Consider the following 23,523-nt stretch of genomic DNA (forward strand, 5'->3'; position numbering starts at 1 on the left):
TTTTGAATGGGCAAAAATCTGTCTATAGCTATCAATGTACACTCAATAACCCATAATGAAAAGTGAAAAGCGTGTTTAGACATTTAGTCATCAAAAACTGAAATCTCATTTATTCAGACCCTTTGCTGTGGCCCTCAAATTGTGGTGAGGTGGATCCTGTTTGCTTTAATTATCGTTGATGTTTCTAGAACTTTATTGGAGTGAGCCTGTTGCAAATTCAATTGATTAAACAGAGTTTAGAAAGGCACACATCTGTGTATATAAGGTGCCACAATTCACACTGCATGTTAGGACAAAAACCAAGCCATGAAATCCAAGGAACTCTGTAGCCCTTTATAAAACCCTTTTCTAAAAAAAAATATTTAAAGCTTTGAGTGTTCCCAGGAGCACAGTGGCAAAGTTTGGAACCACCAGGATTTTTCCTCGGGCTAGCTGTCCAGCCAAATTGAGTGACCGGGCAAGAATGGCCTTGGTCAGGGAGGTGATCAAGAACCACACTGGAATCAACATCTCTCCTCGATCCATATCTAGTTCGCGTTTGCCAGGGTGATTTATTTATTGCCAGAAAAGCGGAAATGTGTATTTTTGTAGATATGGTTTTCTTTACTTTGTTACGATAAGTTGTTCTAGACCTAACGTCTTTGTAATACAGCACAATGGCATTGTATGCTCAGATTCAAACAACCCTAAAGTTCTGAACTGCTGTTACGCCCTGGCCATTGCCTACAACATGAACAAACTATTGAGAGAAGCTTCCGTTTATTAGGCAATAATAATGATGATAATAAATAGATTTAGCCGAATTGCGAAGCTCTCTTCATTGTAGAACAATATTGAAACTGATTAATCTGTTCCTTACCTGTTCATGATGACAAAAACACCCCTCTGAAAGGTTGTAACTCGTCAGGTTTATTTCTAACACAATGAGCCTGAACTGGGTCTTAGGACACTACTAAAACACTGAAGGTTTCCCCAATTAGCAAGTCCATTCTTTTCATTGATATTTCAAATTCTTGTTCAGGAACAAACCCACAATTTAGGCACAGCTCATATTGCAGAGGTGCAGTGCAGTGCTTCACTTCCCCAAGATCTGTGGGTTGAGAGGAGCATCTGCCAAATGGCTGTAATGCAATGACTTAACCCATGAAAAGAACAAGAACAAAGTTGCAAGCTGCAGTTTTGAGTTCATGTTTTGCTGAAATGAATTATTACTATTATGTGCTTGTATCATATTACTATCAGTTGTTGATGAATATTTGTAATTGATGCTTGTTATGTTATTGTTTCTCTGTCCTTTTGATTGAATGTGCCTGAGAGGGGCGTGGCGGTGCTCATTTAGGTGAGAGTAACAGTGGTGGCTTGGTAAAGCAGAAGGAAAAACGTTTTTTGACAGTGTACCCTGGATTGTTAAGTATACTGTGAGGATGACCGGATTTTTGGTTTCGGTTATGATTGTAAGTTGCCCCATGTGAACGGAGCACTCTCAGCCAAATGAATTGACGATTGGTAATAACAAGGGGAGGGTGATGGGACGACACGGGTTTGCAGATGATTTAACAACCCTACTTGCCTGAAGCCACTCATCTGTAAATGACTGCAGCCCACATTTTTACCAAATGGCAGTTAAAGGACTCTTGAGAGCATGAGGAAAAAGATCTGGTTTGATGAGACATAAATTGAACTTATGTCGCTGTTCCTCCTCATCCCTTTTACGTGGGTGAAGTTGCATTGGCAGGAATGATGTTGAAGAAGCACTCGGAGTCAATAGTTGTTCAAACTACGAATCTTTAGTTTAAAATAAAACTGATTAATCTGGGGAATGTGTGTGCTCTGCTAGAAGCTTCAAGAGACCAGATAATTCCTAAGTAACAGTCAGAAGTCTTTATACAATATAGCTAACCAATCATTTGTCATACAAACCTCACATTGACTCTCTTAACCCACCTTAATATTCTCTGTCACTATGACAGCTGAGCTGTCTTAAGCCCCCATCACTGCAATGAGTCAGGCCGCCTGGTCTGCAATCACCAAATGAAAACATTTCCCTGCGAAGACGCACATTGCTTGACCTGCACTCACTAAATGAAAACATTTTGGAACTAATGTCATGACTTAAAACACCTGATTAAGTGTACTCCTTATACTTTGTGTGCTCTTGTACACAAAGAGCTCTTGTACAGCTCAATATGTTTGAACAGACACACAGTTTTAATAACTTATGCTGACTTATTCATTTTAACAGCATTACAATGACCCTTTAAACATTCTACCTTGTTTATATTATCATCGTAGTACTAAACAGCATTTAAATCAAACTTCAACATTATTCTAAAATAAAAGCATTTTCAAACTTCAACAAACTCTTTGGGCATTGAACTCCAAGAACAATGTCTGGTGAACACCAGTCACTGCTTATCTGGCTAATACCATCCCTACTGTGGGGGTGCTTCTCAGCAGCAGGGACAGGGAGACTGGTCAGAAATGAGAGAAGGATAAATGCAGCCAAATACAGAGTTGTCCAGACTGAGGCGATGGTTCACTTTTCAGCATGACAATGACCCGAAACATGCATCCAAGACAATGCTGGAGTGGCTTCAGGACAAGTCTCTGACTGTCCTTGAGTGGCCCAACTAAAGCCCACACTTAACCCTCATAGAACACCTGTGGAGAGACCTGAAGATGGCAGTTCACAGACACGTCCAATCCAATCTGACGGTGCTTGAGAGGATCTGCCAGGAAGAATGGGATAAACTGCCCAAATCTAGGTCTGCAAAGCTTGTAGTGACTTGTATAAAATATACATAAATGTTATATACATTTCGAAACATTTTTTCACTTTGTCATTATGGATTATTTAGTGTAGGTTCTTGGGCAAAAATGGCAATTTTACTAATTTGAATCTACAACACAAAGTGCAAAAGGGGTCTGAATACTTTCTAAAGCCCTGTTGTATATTGTAATTTTATAGTAAATGCCAAGCAATATCTCAGGTTGGAGCATTTTTATGATTTCAATTAATCCAATTAATTTTTGGTTTTCTAGTACAGTGTAGGGGTTGCTTTTTAGTTTGTTTATCTGGCTTTTTAATTTTTCAAATGGTGTAAATTAAGAAACGATTACAAGTATCCGTTTTTATTACTCCAGAACAGTTATTTGTTTTCTTGAATATCAAATAAAATATTGAGTATCACTCTTTCAAAGTGACAGCTCTTTCAAAGGTTTAGCCATATCTTCAGACCAGTTTGATTTTAAAGTCATCAATAATCATTAATTAATTCATTAATTAATTCATTATCCTAACCCGCTTATCCTAAACAGGGTCACAGGGGGGCTGGAGCCTATCCCAGCATACATTGGGCGGAAGGCAGGAATACACCCTGGACAGGTCGCCAGTCCATTGTAGGGTACACACACCATTCACTCACACACTCATACCTATGGGCAATTTAGACTTTCCAATCAGCCTAACGTGCATGTCTTTGGACTGTGGGAGGAAACCGGAGTACCCGGAGGAAACCCACGCGAACACGGGGAGAACATGCAAACTCCACACAGAGGCCCCGGGCAACCGGGATCTGAACCCAGGACTTCCTTGCTGTGAGGCCATCAATAATCAGATATTCCTTTGTCTCCACTAGGGGTTAAATGTTTAAAAGGTTATCCAGAACAGAACTGTAAATATTTACAAAATATTATCCCATAACCGATGAACTGCTGAAATTGTAACCTCAGTTAAGTTATGTTCAACTTTAAGGAACAGCAATAATGTTCCTGGGTCAAGTTGATGTTTCTCCATCTGAAAGTAGTTTAAAAAATATATTTTTCACCATAAACATTATCTTTAGCTCAATTAATATCAATTTAATATTTAGTGTAATTAAGTTTTTCACCTCTTACAGATCATGGTTTACTGATGAGATTTTATTCCATTTTTTTTATTTAAAAAAAAAGTAAAACCTGTACAAGAAGGAGAGAACATTTTGTTCGTCTGTGTCTATGGAGCACTAGTGGCAGTATGCCACCACATGTTTTGTGCAAATTCATTTTTTGCACTTGAAGCATTGTGCTCCTCCAATAGGCTTACCAGTGTAAACCTGCATTGTCAATGCGTAGCTTGAGTTTGCATCTCAAGCTGCCCAGATCTTTATGCCATATTTTGCTGGCTTTGAAGGCATGTATTGCCTAAAGGGGTAGCGACCTCTGAATGCCACCAGGCTTTCATCCATGGTGACATTAGGACCTCGGTTGTAGAGTAGTGGCAGCCGTTCTACATGTCCCAAACTGTCCTAATAGCTGCTGGCTTATCTCTCTCCCGTCTGCCGGTTCTTGTCTCTCGATTATCAAACCTGGTGACCCTTGAGAAAATAAGGATCGCTGTTAAAATGAATAAGACCCTTGAGATCGTCCAGTTCTCTCCACTCCTGCCCCTTCCCTTCTAAATTAGTCATTTCTAGAACAATTCTCTGGATTGAATCAGGAATGACCAACTCAAAAGCAGATTTTATATCTGTGACACAAGTCACTGCCATCCTAGTGGGCCCTGGCGCTGCCTTTGTTTGCTGCTAATGCTGTTCCCTGACGCCTGTTCGGGGATGAGAACCGTTCTATTTGACCATTTTTTGAAATGCATGTCTCTTGGAGTTGATGGGTGTGGGCCATTAACCTCATCTGAAAATTCATCATCATGATCAGAATTGATCTCAAAATCATCTTCACTTTCAAAAACCTCCTCTTCTACTTCACTATCCTGACCAAAGATGTGTTCCAGAGCCTCCTGGGCTCTCATTCTTCTGCTCATATTTTCAACCTCTGAGAGAGTACAGATGCATAATGTTGATAGGACTACATGCAGGTGCCCATCCTCCCTGAGTGTGAGTTTTCCCGTTCTCGTCTTAGGTAGAATGATATTTGATACATTTCGCATTTTCCCTGCAGAAAGTATGGGAAGGGGTGTAGTTGGGGTCCAGGAACAAATTGTGTGTGTGTGTTTGTCTCTGTCTGTCTCTGTGTGCGCGTGTGCACGCGTTTGTTCGTGTGCATGTGTGTGTGTGTTTGTGTGTGTGGTTGGGTTGTCTCATATTGGAAAAGAATCCTTTATATCCACAGACATGTTAAATGAGTAATTTTTCACTTACAGTACTGTGCAAAAGTCTTAGGCACCTGTGTAACATTCTGTACAGATAAGATTCTGTCAAACATAATTCAATGAAAGGTCCTAAATAAAGGTACTATACATTTGACATTACATTTTAGTCATTTGGCAGAATAGTTAAACTGAATCAAATCTAAATTTTTTGTGACCACCCTTCAGCATTAAAACTGCTTCAGCGTTAGAATTGCAGGACAACGTTGGCTAAGACCATCAGCAGGGAGGTTGTTCCAAGCATGTTGGAGAACTTGCCACAGTTCTTCTGCCGACTTTGGTAGGCTCCTTTCTTCCGATCTCTGAGAGCCTTGATCAAGTTTTTGTGTAAAAAGTATTCAATTGCTTACAGTAATGTTCCTTTTTTTAAATTAAGTACAAAAATGTCTCTGTAAAATTAAATCTTTTGGAAAATGAATATTTGGAAATCTCAAATGTGTTCTTTTATACCAACACACACAAAAAAATAAACATTCATTACAGTAATTAAGCCCAGCGGAAAAGGTTTCATGCACCAAGAATTATAAAAAATATTTTTCCTGTATTTTTAAACTTTGAAACGGGTCAATTTGACCTGCAACATAACAGGAGGGTTAAAGTGAATACTTCAGGTTAGTTGTTCCTCATCGATACATTCGTTGGCAATTCTTCTAGCCTAGTAGTTTGCGCAGCTTTTTAGCAATATTGTGGAAGTTGTCAAATTGTGTCGTTTCCATTCAAGATTTTTTACGCGCATTATCTAATTTGAAAAGCTGGATGGAAACCACACAATTAGAAGAAACTTCCGCAACATTGCTAAAAAGGTTTTATACTTTTGTGATGTTTTTTCCATTTCGTTGATAAAGAGTATAGGAAATAGGCGATGGAAACATGCTCTTTGAATAAATTATGATGTAGCAAATATTACATGATAGATCCGCTGTTTGGCGCATTTTCATTGCACAATTCTAAAATGTAGAATATATTAATCATTTAATTATTTCATAAACTAGGTTTTTAAACATAGGCTACTGAAATTAAGCAGCAAAACGACGAACGAAAATGTCTGTAAATTATCGTCAGCATAACTTTCCCCAGAGCTGTAAAATGCAGTAGAGTAGACTCGTTGTCAATAAATATTGACTCATTGGTTCATGAGTCACAGTAACATGTCACCACATCAACAACGAATGGGCGATGCAGTCCCATGTCCTCCCCACTGAGTACATGGAGGAGAGGCACACAACTGACAACCTGAGCTTAGTCATTGTGGAGTGGTTGGTGACTACTGTGAGCGCTGTTGATAATGCTACTATTATTGTAAAGGCCCTCGAGGGATGTTTTTGGGATTCTGTACATTGCTTTGCACACACACTACAGCTAGCTATAAACAACGCATTCATAGCTGTGGCCAACATGGAGCGCGTCACAGGGGCATGCAGTAAACTCGTCGTTTGTCATCGAATCCTGCTGTTTTCCTTATTCAACCTATTCGATGTCTGTTGCTCAGACTGCCAGTTTCTTCTTTTTTTTTTCCTCCCCCCAGGACATTCCAAGTTGATACAAAAAGTTCAATTTTGTTTTTATCAGTTCAAAGCACATTGTTCCAAAAGACTTCAGGCTTCTCTATTTTTTCTTTTGCATACTTCAAATGCTTACTTTTGTGTTGATCATTCTTTCTGGCAACTCTGCCATGTAGGTCTTTGTTGTTTAAAGTATGTTGTATTGTTGTCCTGTGCAGCTAGACTTTGCTATTCTTTTTTGCAGCTCTTTTGCAGTCATCTGTGGGTTCTTATGAACATTTCTTACCAGGTCTCGGGCCAGTCTATCTGAAATCTTGGTCGTCCAGACCTTGCCTTCAACTGTCAAATTTATCTTCTATTTCCTAATAATGTTTCTGACAGTGGAAATGGGTCATTTGAGAGAGTTATTGTAGTCTTCATCTTGGTGGCAATGAACCATCTTCATTCTGAAATCCTTGGACAACTTTTTAAGAGTAACCCATAGTTATTAACTCCGTACAGAACAGCCACTGCAGTTGGATTAATAAAATGAAAATAAAAAGCAATCTTGCTTTAAGATTTGCAGAAAGATCTTGTTTAACTCTGTAGTTCAGGTTTGCTTTCGATCACATACAGATTCATTGTAACAAACAATTATTTGCTGATTATGGATGATGCAACAGATTTTTGGTGCTGTTGACCGTAATCGAATGCTTTCATTTTATCATCCAACTGACCATGTAGCCTACTGTTAAAAAGCTAATTGTATGACTTAGTGCTATTGGCTTATGCTAGCTACATCATACCAACCTCATATGGGGACCAGTAAAGGCCAACAACTCACAAGTACTTACTACTTGTAAGTTTAAAAAAAAAAAAAAAAAAAGTGGATAAACTGTTTTTTGTGGGAAATCGGCTATCTACATTCTAAAGCTCCTCCCTACATGAAGTTAACAAACTTAATAATATATTGTTACATTACATTCCGGCCTGGCTTTAGAAGTGAACACAAACAGCTAACGTCGGCTAGCTAACTTGTATTTGTTTCTTGAACGTTAAGTTAATGTTTATACTGATGAGCTAATATTAACAACATACACGTTTGTATGACAGTACTAGTTCCAAATACATTGTAGGCTATTACGGGTTTTAAATTGCAGTCTGGACCAGCTCCACCCTGCACCACACGTTTCCGTTGTGCTAACTCATAAACGCTCTCTTGTGGCACGTGGCGAATTTGTAAACAGAAAGCATTTGAGAAATGGCTTGGCTGCTTCGAGAAGTGTTTGAGTTATACTCAAGCTAGTGCTGGGTAGATTTTTGTAATAGAAAGGACTTGTGAATGCGTTCTGTGAACCTTAAAAACATGAAAATACTGTAAATGATTATCTAGTTTATATTCACTGAAATATGGATGAAGTGAATGTATATTGTAAAAAAAAAAATCAGTGCTCCTTCCTCGGTTACATTAACTTCACTGTCAAACTCATCAAAAACATTGCAATATAGGCCTACCAATACAAACTTTTGATTTCCCTTCCTCTGTTGTTCAGTTTTCTACTGAATAAGTGTGGTCAGCGACATTCCCACTATCAACACCTATTGTCAAAGGAATGTTTTCAATATGTTGTGGAATTCACGTCACGAAGGCTGAGCAAAGGGAAGCCATACCCAGTATTAGTATAGTGTTACTAATGAAGTTCTCAGTGAAGTGTGTATTTAGTGTTCAGTGTTTCCCTGGAGGAGATTTACTCGTATCTGGACATCTGTCTCTGAGCTGAAGCATAATAGGGTTGTGCAACAAGACCTGTTCCAAAGCACAAAGGCAAGTCCACATCTGAATTGCTGAAAATAAAATAAAAATGTTTTGGAGTGGCCCAGTCAAACCCCTGACTTGAACCCAATAAAGATGCTGTTGCAGGACCTGAAACAAGAATGTAATGCTCAATTTATCTGAATTAAAGCAGTTCTGTAAAGTAGATAGTGGGCTCCAGTTCCTCCACAGTGATGTGTAAGATTGATATGAAATTATAGGAAGCGTTACTACTAAAGATGGTGCCACCAGTTAAGTTTAATAGGGCACATTTACTTTTTCACAATAAACTGTTCCTTCATCCTTCAGATGTTTAACTGAATTAAACAATAAATGAAATGGTCATTTATAAACTGCTTTTTGTATTTACTCAGATTTCCTTTGTCTGATCTATTTCTAAATATTTTAAACCATTCAGTGTGACAAATATGCAAAAATCGTGGAAATCATGCAGCGGGCAAATACGCTTTCATGGAACTGTAAGATTATTTTGATCTCCTGGCCTAAATGATTTCTGTTTCTTAACCCTTATTGTGGTTTTAATGCCTCATAAAGCAAGAAATGGCTTAAGGTGCAAAAGCTTTATATCCTAGATTGCCCTCATGTCTGCTTTTAAACATTTTTGGGGAGAACCCTGCTATATTTTAGTAATTTCCTTCCATTTAAGAAGGCATATTAGATAGGCCTATGGATTAGGAATAACTTCATCTTTTGACTACAAATAAGGTTAAACATTTTTTGTAACTACTCGCTTGATGCTAATTATTTATCTCCATCCCAGTTAACGTTCTTATCTTATTGGCAATTACTTAGGCTAGTTGACACGCAAAAATGAAAGTAATGTTAAGTAATTGGTGTGCGGAATGTTAAAACATTAATTTAGATTTATAGTACTGTGCAGAAGTCTTAGGCGCCCTAGACTTATATATGTATATGTATATATATATATATGTATGTATGTATATATATATATATATGTATGTATGTATATATATATATATGTATGTATGTATGTATATATATATATATATATGTGTGTGTGTATATATATGTATGTATATGTGTGTATATATATGTATGTATATGTGTATATATATATGTATGTATATGTGTGTGTATATATATGTATGTATATGTGTATATATATGTATGTATATGTGTATATATATATGTGTATATATATATGTGTATATATGTATATATATATGTGTATATATGTATATATATATATGTGTATATATGTATATATATGTGTATATATGTATATATATATGTGTATATATATGTATGTATATGTATGTATATATATATATATATATATACATATATGTGTGTGTATATACAGTGGTGTGAAAAAGTGTTTGCCCCCTTCCTGATTTCTTATTTTTTTGCATGTTTGTCACACTTAAATGTTTCAGATCATCAAACAAATTTAAATATTAGTCAGACAACACAAGTAAACACAAAATGCAGTTTTTAAATGAAGGTTTTTATCATTAAGGGAGAAAAAAAAATCCAAACCTACATGGCCCTGTGTGAAAAAGTGATTGCCCCCCCTGTTAAAACAACTTAACTGTGGTTTATCAAACCTGAGTTCAATTTCTCTAGCCACACCCAGGCCTGATTACTGCCACACCTGTTCTCAATCAAGAAATCACTTAAATAGGACCTGCCTGACAAAGTGAAGTAGACCAAATGATCCTCAAAAGCTAGACATCATGCCGAGCTCTAAAGAAATTCAGGAACAAATGGGAAAGAGAGTAATTCAGATCTATCAGTCTGGAAAAGGTTATAAAGCCATTTCCTAAGCTTTGGGACTCCAGCGAACCACAGTGAGAGCCATTATCCACAAATGGCGAAAACATGGAACAGTGGTGAACCTTCCCAGGAGTGGCCGGCCGACCAAAATTACCCCAAGAGTGCAGCGACGACTCATCCAAGAGGTTACAAAAGACCCCACAACAACATCCAAAGAACTGCAGGCCTCACTTGCCTCAGTTAAGGTCAGTGTTCATGACTCCACCGTAAGAAAGAGACTGGGCAAAAACATCTTGATGTTCCCCAAGACTTTTGGGAAAATACTCTGTGGTCTGATGACACAAAAGTTGAACTTTTTGGAAGGTGTGTGTCCCATTACATCTAGCGTAAAAGTAACACCGCATTTCAGAAAAAGAACATCATACCAACAGTAAAATATGGTGGTGGTAGTGTGATGGTCTGGGGCTGTTTTGCTGCTTCAGGACCTGGAAGACTTGCTGTGATAAATGGAACCATGAATTCTGCTGTCTACCAAAAAATCCTGAAGGAGAATGTCCGGCCATCTGTTCGTGACCTCAAGCTGAAACGAACTTGGGTTCTGCAGCAGGACAATGATCCAAAACACACCAGCAAATCCACCTCTGAATGGCTGAAGAAAAGCAAAATGAAGACTTTGGAGTGGCCTAGTCAAAGTCCTGACCTGAATCCTATTGAGATGCTGTGGCATGACCTTAAAAAGGCGGTTCATGCTCGAAAACCCTCCAATGTGGCTGAATTACAACAATTCTGCAAACACTTTTTCACACCACTTGTGTGTATGTATGTATATATATATATATATATATGTATATATATGTCTATTTTTTGTGTGTTGGTATAAAAGAACACATTTCAGATTTCCAAATATTAATTTTCCAAAAGATTTAATTTTATAGAGACATTTTTGTATTTAATTTTAAAAAGTAACACATTACTGTAAGCAACTGACTACTATTTACATAAAAACTTTATCAAGGCTGTCTTCAGATCAGAAGCAAGGAGCCAACCAAAGTCAGCAGAAGAACTGTGGCAAGTTCTCCAGTATGCTTGGAACAACCTCCTTGCTGATTGTCTTAGCCAACGCTGTCCTGCAGTTCTATATCTCAGCGAAGTGAAGCAGTCACAGTTTTGTGTGGTCACAAAAAATATTGATTTGATTCAGTTTTTAACTCTTCTGCCAAATAACTAAAATGTAATGTCAAATGTTTAGTACCTTTATTTAGGACCTTTCATTGAATTATTTTTGAAATAATCTTATCTGTACAGAATGTTATACAGGTGCCTAAGCCTTTTGCACAGTACTGTATATTGACAAAAAGATTGTAACCTGTACAAAACAAGGCTTGTTGAGTAGGCCTCATTTAAGTACCCATTCCAAAATGGACATTACAACTTCAGCTTAAATAACTACTTTTTTTAACAATGTAATGAGCATGCAGTCTGCAGGGACTGTTGGGTGCGTTTCTTTTACTTCATTTAAAATATGCCTGAAAGGATCCATTTCTTTTTTGAAGGTATAGCCTCAAACTGACTGAAGTGGACATGCAGCAGGGAATTCAAGAGTATTTGCCCTCTCTGTCAGACTGGGCAAACTCTTACCTTAGTGGTTCGCCACAGGCCCGAAGCAAACAACTGACAATTCATCTGTAAGTACATTTTCATCATTTTCAGCAGACTAATGCAAATAATATAATGGCAAAATTCCCCTGAAATCACAACCCGTACGCTGATTAGTTCTGTTATACATTTATTTTTAGTGGGCTGAGGTCACAATCTGACAAGCATCAGAAATGTATTAGCTGACTGAACTGAGAGGCTCTTGTACTGTAAGTTGCTCAGGATAGGATTTGTGGACCAAACCTGCACACCAATAAGTCATTGTTTTCATGCAATTCTAATTTAGACCTAGCGAGGGGAGGTTAAGCAAGCAGGATGGTGCCTGCAGCGTGATTATCACTGACTTTGTGGACATTGAGGAGAACATCTGGTCACCACGCTTCGGTCTGAAAGGCAAGATTGATTTGACAGCAAGAGTGCGTATCCACCACCGGGACCGGCGACCACCACAGGAGAAGATTATACCCCTTGAGCTTAAGACTGGCAAGGAGTCTAACTCTATAGAGCACCGCAGTCAGGTACAGATCAAAGCGTTTTATCTGATATCATGTAGGTGTCCAGTACTGAGGTGCTGGACATGGCCATCTAGCATAGGCCTATGATGAATTATGCATATGAACTGAATTGGTCTTCAGGTCTTTAGCATCTTTTGCGCAAGCACATAGTGAAGAGGCTAATAAACCTAATAAAGGTTAGAGCAACTACGTGTACAGTGCATCCGGAAAGTATTCACAGCGCTTCACTTTTCCCACATTTTGTTATGTTACAGCCTTATTCCAAAATGGAATAAATTCATTTTTTTCCCTCAAAATTCTACACACAACACCCCATAATGACAACATTTTTTTTTTTTTTTGCAAATTTATTCAAAATAAAAAAACGAAGAAATCACATGTGCATAAGTATTGACAGCCTTTGCCATGAAGCTCAAAATTGAGCTCAGGTGCATCCTGTTTCCACTGATCAACCTTGAGATGTTTCTACAGCTTAATTGGAGTCCACCTGTGGTAAATTCAGTTGATTGGACATGATTTGGAAAGGCACACACCCGTCTATATAAGGTCCCACAGTTGCCAGTGCATGTTGAAGCACAAACCAAGCATGAAGTCAAAGGAATTGTCTGTAGACCGCCGAGACTGGATTGTCTCGAGGCACAAATCTGGGGAAGGGTACAGAAAAATTTCTGCTGCTTTGAAGGTCCCAATGAGCACAGTGGCCTCCATCATCCGTAAATGGAAGAAGTTTGGAACCACCAGGACTCTTCCTAGAGCTGGCCGCCCGTCTAAACTGAGCAATCGGGGGAGAAGGGCCTTAGTCAGGGAGTTCACTAAGAACCCGATGATCACTCTGTCAGAGCTCCAGCTTTCCTCTGTGGAGAGAGGAGAACCTTCCAGAAGGACAACCATCTCTGCAGCAATCCAACAATCAGGCCTGTATGGTAGAGTGGTCAGATGGAAGCCACTCCTTAGTAAAAGGCACATGGCAGCCCACCTGGACTTTGCCAAAAGGCACCTGAAGGACTCTCAGACCATGAGAAACAAAATTCTCTGGTCTGATGAGACAAAGATTGAACTCTTTGGCGTGAATGCCAGGCGTCATGTTTGGAGGAAACCAGGCACTGCTCATCACCTGGCCAATACCATCCCTACAGTGAAGCATGGTGGTGGCAGCATCGTGCTGTGGGGATGTTTTTCAGCGGCAGGAACTGGGAGACTAGTCAGGATTGAGGGAAAGATGAATGCAGCAATGTACAGAGACATCCTGGATGAAAACCTGCTCCAGAGCGCTCTTGACCTCAGACTGGGGCGACAGTTCATCTTTCAGCAGGACAACGACCTTAAGCGCACAGCCAAGATATCAAAGGACTGGCTTCAGGACAACTCTGTGAATGTCCTTGAGTGGCCCAGCCAGAGCCCAGACTTGAATCCGATTGAACATCTCTGGAGAGATCTGAAAATGGCTGTGCACCAACGCTCCCCATCCAACCTGATGGAGCTTGAGAGGTGCTGCAAAGAGGAATGGGCGAAAAAAATGAATTTATTCCATTTTGGAATAAGGCTGTAACCTAACAAAATGTGGGAAAAGTGAAGCGTTGTGAATTCTTTCCGGATGCACTATATATAAATGTAGAGGTGTGTCCCCCCCCCCCCCCAACCCTTGAACAATAACAGTACCCACCCCATGTACTCGCTCTGTTTCCCTCTCTTCCTAAAACGTTGGTGCTGCTGTACACTACATGACATGACTATTGACAGCAATGATTGGAAGAGATGTGAAAGATCAACAGTGGTTGTGCATTCAGTTTCGGTGCATTATGGATGCTTTTTAAGGCTGCTTTGTGTGATTTCTCAGGTAATCCTGTATACACTGATGAGCCTGGAGAGACGCTGTGATGCTGAGGTGGGATTCCTGCTCTACCTGAAGACTGGCACTGTACACCCGATTGTGGGGACCCACATGGATAGGAGGGGTAGGAGTCCCCTGAAATTGAGCCAAAAGGCCCACTGTGTCCCTCTGAAAGAGATTTGACACTATTAGTGGATAAATATCCGGAAATGGAAACACTTGTACAACGGTTCATTTTATGGTGGCAACTCCTGCAATCCATTTATTGAAAGGTGTATTGACTGGAACTATATGTGTACCATTAGAGCATGCCAATTGCATGCCGGAAATATGTATAGTATACAGTACCAGTCAAAAGTTTGGACACACCTTGACCTTTTCTGGACTTTTTTTATTGTTTTATTTCCACTGTTTGTAATCAAGCAATTCATATGTGGTCCAAGTGCAGATTCTCATATTTTATCAACATCACCAGAGTCTGGCTATTTTGTTCTCGGGTTGTCCTACAAGCGATACTATAACTCTTTGTATTTGAATGGATTTCTATGGGAATTGGGGGGTGGGACTAGATTCGGCTGTAAATTATGCTGATAGAACACAATTGTTGGCTAAATGGCTTTAAGTCATCAAGGGTCCGAGGTGTCCAAACCAGCCTCAAACAACCGTGCTGCTCCTAGTTATACAGTAGATACTTCAAGGGTTGTTTCTCCTGAACCATTCTTCCATTGACTTCAACAGGAAATGTAGTCAGGAGAAATGTCCCTTGTAGTATCTACAGCATATCTGGCAGCAGCAGGATGGTTTGAGGCTCATCTGGTACCTTGGACCCTTGATGACATAAAGCCATTTAGCCAACAAATGTTTTCTATACGGTATCAGCATAATTTACAGCCAAATCTAGTCCCACCCCCCAATTCCCATAGAGATCCTTTCAAATACAAAGAGTTATAGTATCGCTTGTAGGACAACCTGAGAACACGATATCCAGACTCTGGTGATGTTGATAGGTCACAGACATCAGGAAGTCATGCTATGCATTGGATATGCAACCAAATGCCAAACATGACTATTTTATTTGACATTGTTAAATTGTCTCAAACATTGAAATGGGGTGCTATGTATGAAAAAGTGCTGTAATTACTACATGGTGCAACCAAACTCTATAAAAACATGGTTTAATAAAATATGAGAATCTGCACTTTGACCACACATGAATTGCTTGATTACAAACAGTGGAAATAAAACATTAATCAAAAAATCCAGAAAAAGGCATGGTGGGTCAAAACTTTTGACTGGTACTGTACATTCGTGTATTTGTTTGTTTTCTATGGGGTTTTTTTGTTTTGTTTTTTCATAAAACATACACCACACTGCTGCCTAAATTTTGCCAAACCAACTGATCTTTCCATAGAACTGGTGAAGCTGCGGAACACACTGGCATATTACCTTGGCAACACTGTGATGCGAGATGAGGGAGGAATGCCACATGTGGCACCCCTGCCTGACATTTCCAACTGCCAGGCTTGCAAGTACTGCCCTCAGATGAGAAACTGTGCTCTCTACAACAGGTAGGGTTTGAGGCTTGTCACTGCTGAAATAAAAAACCATGCATGCAGTGAGCTGAATGTATATCATTCTTTTAATGGCTCTCTTGTAAGATTCAGTGGTTTCAGATAGTATTCCGAGCCCTTTATTTTTTTTGCACACTTTGTGTTTTAATGGATAAAATTGCTGTTGCTGCCCATCAATCTATGCTCAATAACCCATAATGACAAATGAAAACATGTTTTTAGAAATTTTTGCAAACATGGATGGGAAGCATCTGTTAACTTTAAGTCTTACCTTCGCCTGGGTCACTCAAGGAGTCAGACTTCCATCCATCCATCCATCCATCCATCCATCATCACCCGCTTATCCGGAGTCGGGTCGCGGTGGCAGTAGGCAAAGCCGGGTATTCCAGGCATCCCTCTCCCCAGCAACGCATTCTAGCTCCTCCTGGGGGATCCCGAGGCGTTCCCAGGCCAGGAGAGATATATAATCTCTCCAGCGGGCTCTGGGTCTCCCGCGGGGTCTCCACCCAGGGTCTCCACCCAGTTGGACGAGCCCGGAAAACCTCCAAAGGGAGGGCCTGGGCGGCATCCTGATCAGATGCCCAAACCACCTCAATTGGCTCCTTTCGACGCGAAGGAGCAGCGGCTCTACTCCGAGCTCCCTCCGGATCTCCGAGCTCCTCACCCTATCTCTAAGGCTGAGCCCGGCCGCCCTATGGAGGAAGCTCATTTTGGCCGCTTGTATACGCAATCTCGTTCTTTCGGTCACTACCCAAAGCTTGTGACTATAGGTGAGGGTTGGGACGTAGATCGACCAGTAGATAGGCCATCCGGCTCAGCTCCCTCTTCACCACGACGGTCCGGTGCAACGCCCGCATTACTGCTGATGCTGCACCGATCTGCCTGTCGATCTCACGCTGCCTTCTACCCTCACTCGTGAACAAGACCCCGAGATGCTTGAACTCCTTCACTTGGGGCAAAGACTCGTTCCCAACCCGGAGGGAGCAATCCACCGTTTTCCGGCAGAGAACCATGGCCTCGGACTTAGAGGCGTTGACTCTCATCCCGGCCGCTTCACACTTGGCTGCAAACCGCTCCAGTGCGTGCTGAAGGTCACGGTCTGATGAAGCCAGCAGAACCACATCATCCGCAAAAAGCAGAGATGCGATTCTGAGGTCACCAAACCGGACACTCTCCTCACCTCGGCTGCGCCTTGAGATCCTGTGCATGAATACCACAAACGGGACCGGTGACAAGGGGCGACCTTGGTGGAGTCCAACATCCACAGGAAACGTGCTTGACTTTGTGCCGAGAATGCGGACACAGCTCTCACTTTGGTTATACAGGGACCGGATGGATCGTAACAACGGCCCCGGTACCCCATACTCCCGCAGTACACCCCACAGGGTTCCCCGGGGGACACGGTCGAAAGCCTTCTCCAAGTCCACAAAGCACATGTGGACTGGATGGGCAAACTCCCATGACCCCGCCAGCAACCCTGCCAGCAACCCTGCCAAGGTAAAGAGCTGGTCCACTGTTCCACGACCAGGACGGAAAGCACATTGCTCCTCCTGAATCCGAGGTTCGACCGTCGGTCGGAGCCTCCTTTCCAGCACCCTAGAGTAAGCTTTCCCAGGGAGGCTGAGGAGTGTGATACCCCGATAATTGGAGCACACCCTCCGGTCCCCCTTCTTGAAAATGGGGACCACCACCCCGGTCTGCCACTCTGCAGGTGCTGTCCCCGACCTCCACGCGACACTGAAGAGGCGTGTCAGCCAAGACAGCCCAACAATGTCCAGAGCCTTCAGCATCTCAGGGCGAATCTCATCTACACCTGGCGACTTGCCACAGAGGAGCTTTTTGACTACCTCAGCAACTTCCGCCAGGGATATAGGTGCAGATTCCCCCGAGTCTTCTGGCTCTGCCTCTTCCACAGAGGACGTGTTGTTCGGGTTCAGGAGCTCCTCGAAGTGCTCTTTCCACCACCCGACAATATCCCTAGTCCGGGTCAGTAGTTCTCCTCCCCTGCTGAAAACAGCCTGAGACAAGCCCTGCTTTCCCTTTCTGAGTCGTCGGATGGTTTGCCAGAACTTCCTCGAGGCCAACCGAAAGTCCTTCTCCATAGCCTCCCCAAACCTCTCCCATACCCGGGTTTTTGCTTCAGCAACTGCCGAAGCCGCAGCCCTTCTGGCCACCCGGTACCTGTCTGCTGCTTCAGGGGACCCCCTGGCCAGCCAAGCCCGAAAGGCCTCCTTCTTCAGCTTGACGGCCTCCCTCACCGCTGGTGTCCACTGCTGTTCAGATCAGGCAGGCCATTCCTCCCAATCACCCCCCTCCAGGTTTCTCCGTCATTGCCCACTTGAGCGTTGAAGTCGCCCAGCAGAACTATGGAGGCTCCGGGTGGCATCCTTTTCAGGATGCCACCCAGTGACTCCTAGAAGGCCGGATACTCTGAACTGCCGTTTGGTGCATAACCCCAATGACAGTCAGAGCTTTCCCCCGAGCGACACGTAGTCGTAGAGAGGCGACCCTCTCGTTCCCCGGGTGGAACTCCAACACAGTGGCGCTCAGCCGGTGGCTTCTCACCTCTCACCTCTCACCTTGAGCAACTCCAGAAAAGAACAGAGTCCAGCCCCTCTCCAGGAGTTTGGTTCCGGAACCAGTACTGTGCATGGAGGTGAGCCCAACTATATCTAGTTGGTACCGCTCCGCCTCCCGCACTAGCTCCGGTTCCTTCCCCACCAGAGAGGTGACGTTCCACATCCCCAGAACCAGTCTGCGACACCGAGGATCAGCATGCCTGGATCCCCGCCTTTGCCTACTGCCTGTTGGGCAAAGCACCCGACTCCGATGCCGGCCCCTGCAGGTGGTGAGCCCACAGGGCGGCGACCCCATGTGACCAGTTCGGGCTGTGCCCGGCCGGGCCCCATGGGATAAGGCCCGGCCACCAGACGCTCGCCGACGAGCTCCTCTCCTGGGTCTGGCTCCAGCAGGGGGCCCCGGTTTCCCTTTTCCGGGCGAGGTAACTGGGTCATTGTGTGGCCGTATCATGGAGTCAGACTTGTCCCAGCATTGTCTTGGCTGTATGTTTTGAGCCTTTGTCGTCCTGAATGGTGAACCGTCACCCCCGTCTGTAGTCACATGCACTCTGGAGCAGGTTTTCTTCAAGGAACTATCTGTATTTGGCTGCATTCATCCTTTCCTCAAGTCTCCCTGTCCCATGCTATTTGGCGAACTCCACATGGGCTGTCATGCCTTTTACTCAAGAGTGGCTTCCTTCTATCTACTCTTCCAGCAGGTTCTCTGGAGAGGACTTTCAGAGCTTTATTTGAGTGACTGTTGGGTTTTGCCTCACCAAGGCCCTTTTTTTTTTTTAAAGAAATTTTTTAGGCCTTTTTCAGCTTTATTGGATAGTATAGTATAGAGAGACAGGAAGAATGGGAGCGAGAGAGAGGGAAAGACATGCGACAAATGTCAGACGGTCGGATTCGAACCGCCGACGTCGCGGCTCGCAATGAGCATGCAGTCAGTGCTCTACAGGCTGCGCCACCGAGACACCCACCAAGGCCCTTCTTGCCCGATTACTCCGTTTGGTCTGGCAGCCAACTCTATGAAGAGTCCTGATGGTCCAAACTTCCATTTCAATTATTGAGGGCACTGTGCTCCTGGAACACTCAAAGCTTTAGAAATGATTTTATACCCTTGCCCTGATCTGTGCCTTGCTACAATTTTATTGCAGTGGTCTTCAGTGAGGTCTTTGGACTTCCTGGCTTGGTTTTTGTCTTTACAGGTAGTGTGAATTGTGTACACAGATGTTTGCCTTTCTAAACTATGTCCAGTCAATTCAATTTGCCACGTGTGGACTCTCAAGGATAATAAAAGTAAACAGGATGCACCTGACCACAATTTGCAGTACCACTGCAAATGGCCTGAATACTTCTGTAAATGAGAGATTTTAGTTTTAGATTTTGTATACATTTGCAAAAAATTCTAAACACGTTTTCACTTTGTCATTATGGATTTTTGAGTGTAGATTGATGGGCAAAATGGCAATTTTATCCATTCAAAATTAAATCTACAACACAAAGTGTCCAAAAAGTGAAATGATCTGAATACTTTCTGAAGCCACTGTATCTCACAGTTCACACAGATCAAAGACTACATTTCACTATTGCAAGGTTGACCAAATGTGGGATTCTTTTGCCTTGGATCACGGTGTTGAGCACTGTGCTGTCGTCATCTTTATTCATTCATTCATTCTTGGGATGTAAATGATTAATAAGTTGGTATTCGATGACTCCCTTTCTTTACTTGTGTCAAGGAATTGATCCGATAAGTTGCTTCTTGATGACACTGAATAATTAAGCAGGAAGTTAGTGTACTCGCTTCATGCTGCTTAGCTCATAAGAGGCATGTATTTCGGCTATGTTCAAGAATTTGAGGCTTATATTATGTTTCTCTATTGTATAACTGCCTGGATTAAAATGTGTGTCTTTCATATTTTTATTTATTTATTTCAAGCCAGAGGGAACTTTATGTGAATCTTATCTAAATAAAGGGTGTGTAAAATGGGCTTGGTGGGTCAAAAAATCTGTTTGTGCATTTAAGGCCTTAAACATAATCTGCACAATACTGCCTTCAATTGAATCCCCGTAATTTAAGGTATAAAAGATTTTGTTACAAGACCATTGTAAATCCCTTCCTATCATCGTAAAAGGCTCACTGAAGGCTCACTAGTCCTTAAATATATACCAAAATATACAGTTGACGGACCATCACTCTGTACCGAAACCTTGTACAGCTGTACAATAATTGAAGCTCAGTGGTTGAAAATTTGTTCGAACAGCCACAGCCGATCGAATGAGGGGCTTATTCTGATTGTTCGTGTATCTGCCCAAATTGCACTCCAGACAAGCGATCACTGAAACTCTATATACTACCTTTTGTCTCTGTGTTTAGCTAAATCTGTCTTTACCTTTATTTCAACTAAGTTACAGTTGCATCGTTTGCATATCTTCGTTAGATAGCCAGCTAGTTACATAGCCAAATAACTTGCTTGCCCATAATATAGTTGGTTAGCTAAATTGCAAACTTCAAAAAGACAGAAACTATATACTATAGCTCACCAAAGTCAACATTTCATAGTCACCTGTTCGGCAAACATTTTCTTAATAGAACACTAGGAAAGGACAGCAGGCTCTGTTGCATTTGTCACTGTCCACTTTCCAAAACACTGAACTGTATAATGATGCTTTATGTTACGCGTTATATTCATAGACTGTGTCTGTGTGATGTCTGGTTCAAAAGATATGGACTTCTGGGACTTGCATTGAAAACACAAGATTATTCCAAATATGGCCACCTCTTGACTTATCGCATCTGAATTTGCATTGCTGACATCAAAATCTTAACAGTAGGCAACCTGAGCATTCCAAAAATGTATATGGAAAAAAAATACTGAGGGGCCTAAGTTGCTACTAGCACTCACTGTCAACAGAATACTTGATTCCCAAGTATGTTGGCATGTTAATATTTCTGAACGAAAAGAGAATACTCTTTTGTAAGGGACAGATATTCCAGACATCTCTCTTTTTATTTGTATAGTAAATAAGTTTCCCAAGTTACCCAAAGGACTTCCGTGTCAGCTTCCAGACTTTTTGTGATCACCCATGACTCTGAAAGTCTGAGGCTGAACAAGCAAGGTTAGTGTTGGAGATGACTGGTGAGACTAACTGAGTGTTAGTGACGGTAATGTTAGGATTCCTTGTTTTTAAAGTGGTTATAAGCATCGTTCTAACCATATATTTTAATTACTGATTTTACAGTGTCATTTCATTGCATGAAACGGCTCCACGACTGACTTCACCAATTTCTCTACATTGTGGCTTAATTATTTGTTTGCATTATCAGATTTCAAACAACTAACCATGTATGCTACGTCCTTAATTCATTTTGGGGGTTTGGATTTGGAGTAAGTGCTAATTGGGACTGAGTGGCCAGAATTCTCTCCTGCAGAGCTGTGGAACAGGGCACTTTGGGAAGCCTACCTGCCCAGCCTGCCTTTGTGGAGCAGGAGACCCAGCACCTGAGAGAGGCCCACTTGCAGTACTTCCGGCACTGGGTCTTGCTCTGTGCCCTGGAGGGGCGTACCATGGAGAGCAAGGGTGGCCGCCGAAACATCTGGCTTCTGTCAGCTGAGGAGAGGTTTGTGTGTTTATGCATGCGTGTGTGTCTGTGTGTATACGTGCAGGCATGTGTGTCTTTCTCTTTGTTTACGTAAGTATCTGAATCAATGAGCACTCTCGGTATCCACAAAACAATATCCGACCCTATTCATGAATACACAAATTTATTTAATTTGGTCTTTTGGACTATGTGATCTATAAATTCTGCGTAAAAATCTTTTGGCACCACCTAACATGGTCCTTTGTGCAGCGAGAAGCTGTTATGAAAGTAATGCCCTGCTTGACAAGAGAGCTAGACTTTGATAAACACGAGGTTGCACAAGAAGAACCTTGTTTCTGTGTCATACAAAAACTGCATGTACATTGGCATTGCACATTGCCCTCAGCTCCTTGACATTACCTTTTGTGTGGCTGTGGGATTCCTTTGTTTCTGATCATTGCTGGTGTCTCTTCCACTCAGGGAGCAAAGTGGTGGATGTATGGGTAACCTTCTGCGGACAGGCCAAGTGAAGCCCCTCTCGGACAATGTCTATGTCCACTGCTTCCAGCGGCGGAGCAGGGAAAAGGCTGAGACCTGTCTGATTGTGGGAGACAGGGTAGTGGTGAGCGACCAGCAGTTGAAGTTGATGGCTGTAGCTACAGGATATGTCGCTGAGGTGACAGTTGCTGGAGTAACCTGTACACTGGATCGGTAAGATTATACTGTTCTCTTAGGATGCATTCTGTATGGCTTTCATTCAGGCCTCAATGGACTAAAATGTACTAAAATTATTGTTGTGAGGCTCTGCTAGTCGATAACCTGCTGCTTCATTGAAGAGCAGTTTGAACATTCTTGAGTGGTTCTCAAAATCCCGATTATTGGTTTGTTTTGCCGGCTGCTAGTGATTTGGACCAAATAATCATAAATGCTATGTAAATGTCTTGTTTAGTGAAGTTGGCTTGGTTCACATTCTGCGATTTGATATTTCAGTTTTTGTGTATTGTTGGAGCATAGAAAATAGTCACTGGTTGAAAGTTTCCTTGTTAGAAAGTACAAAAAGTAAAAATGTAAGACTATTGTCGATTCCTTTGAATCAATAATAAAGCCCACTACTTCGCACACGTTAGAAATGAAAGCTTTTGTCAATAACTGTATTTTTGTAATTTATAGTATTTTTGGGCATATTTATCAAGGGTGCCAATAATTATGGAGCTCACTTTTTGCAATAATATACTTTAATTTTTAATTATTTACCTTACTGTGCTCGGTGGTATGTTTGACCATTTATGTAGTTTTGGCGCCCATTACCAGACTTGTCACTGTCAATTACTATCTGCCTCTTGATTTGATAGTGGCTTTTCTCATGCTGATGGATGACAAAGATTTTGCGTGCTTAATCATGTACCTCGTTTTTATAGTCTAGTGAAACAGGAAGTGATGGAATGACGCAATATATTTCCTTTAGACTGAGATTAACTAAATTAAGAAAATGCATTAACAATTTCACTTTCATTTTTTTTACAGTCATTGTTAATAATTCCAATCATTGGGCAAAAATTTTGAGACCTTTGGTTTTCATAAAAAAGGACATTACTCTGAAAAATTTGAAAC

General features: G+C 41.6%; 1 protein-coding gene across 2 annotated transcripts in view; it reads left to right on the forward strand.

The window, feature by feature from the left end:
* The window catches only part of dna2 (DNA replication helicase/nuclease 2), a 69,133-nt gene that overhangs the window by 31,064 nt on the left and 14,546 nt on the right, over nucleotides 1–23,523 (forward strand). For both annotated transcript variants that reach the window (XM_061233164.1, XM_061233165.1), the window contains 6 exons: nucleotides 11,749–11,880; nucleotides 12,138–12,369; nucleotides 14,204–14,321; nucleotides 15,609–15,765; nucleotides 21,763–21,951; nucleotides 22,393–22,623. In XM_061233164.1, the coding sequence (XP_061089148.1) occupies nucleotides 11,749–11,880; nucleotides 12,138–12,369; nucleotides 14,204–14,321; nucleotides 15,609–15,765; nucleotides 21,763–21,951; nucleotides 22,393–22,623 (1,059 nt within the window). The remainder of the gene's footprint in view (nucleotides 1–11,748; nucleotides 11,881–12,137; nucleotides 12,370–14,203; nucleotides 14,322–15,608; nucleotides 15,766–21,762; nucleotides 21,952–22,392; nucleotides 22,624–23,523) is intronic.

Source organism: Conger conger, chromosome 2, assembly GCF_963514075.1.
Source record: "Conger conger chromosome 2, fConCon1.1, whole genome shotgun sequence".
In the NCBI taxonomy this organism is placed as follows: domain Eukaryota; kingdom Metazoa; phylum Chordata; class Actinopteri; order Anguilliformes; family Congridae; genus Conger; species Conger conger.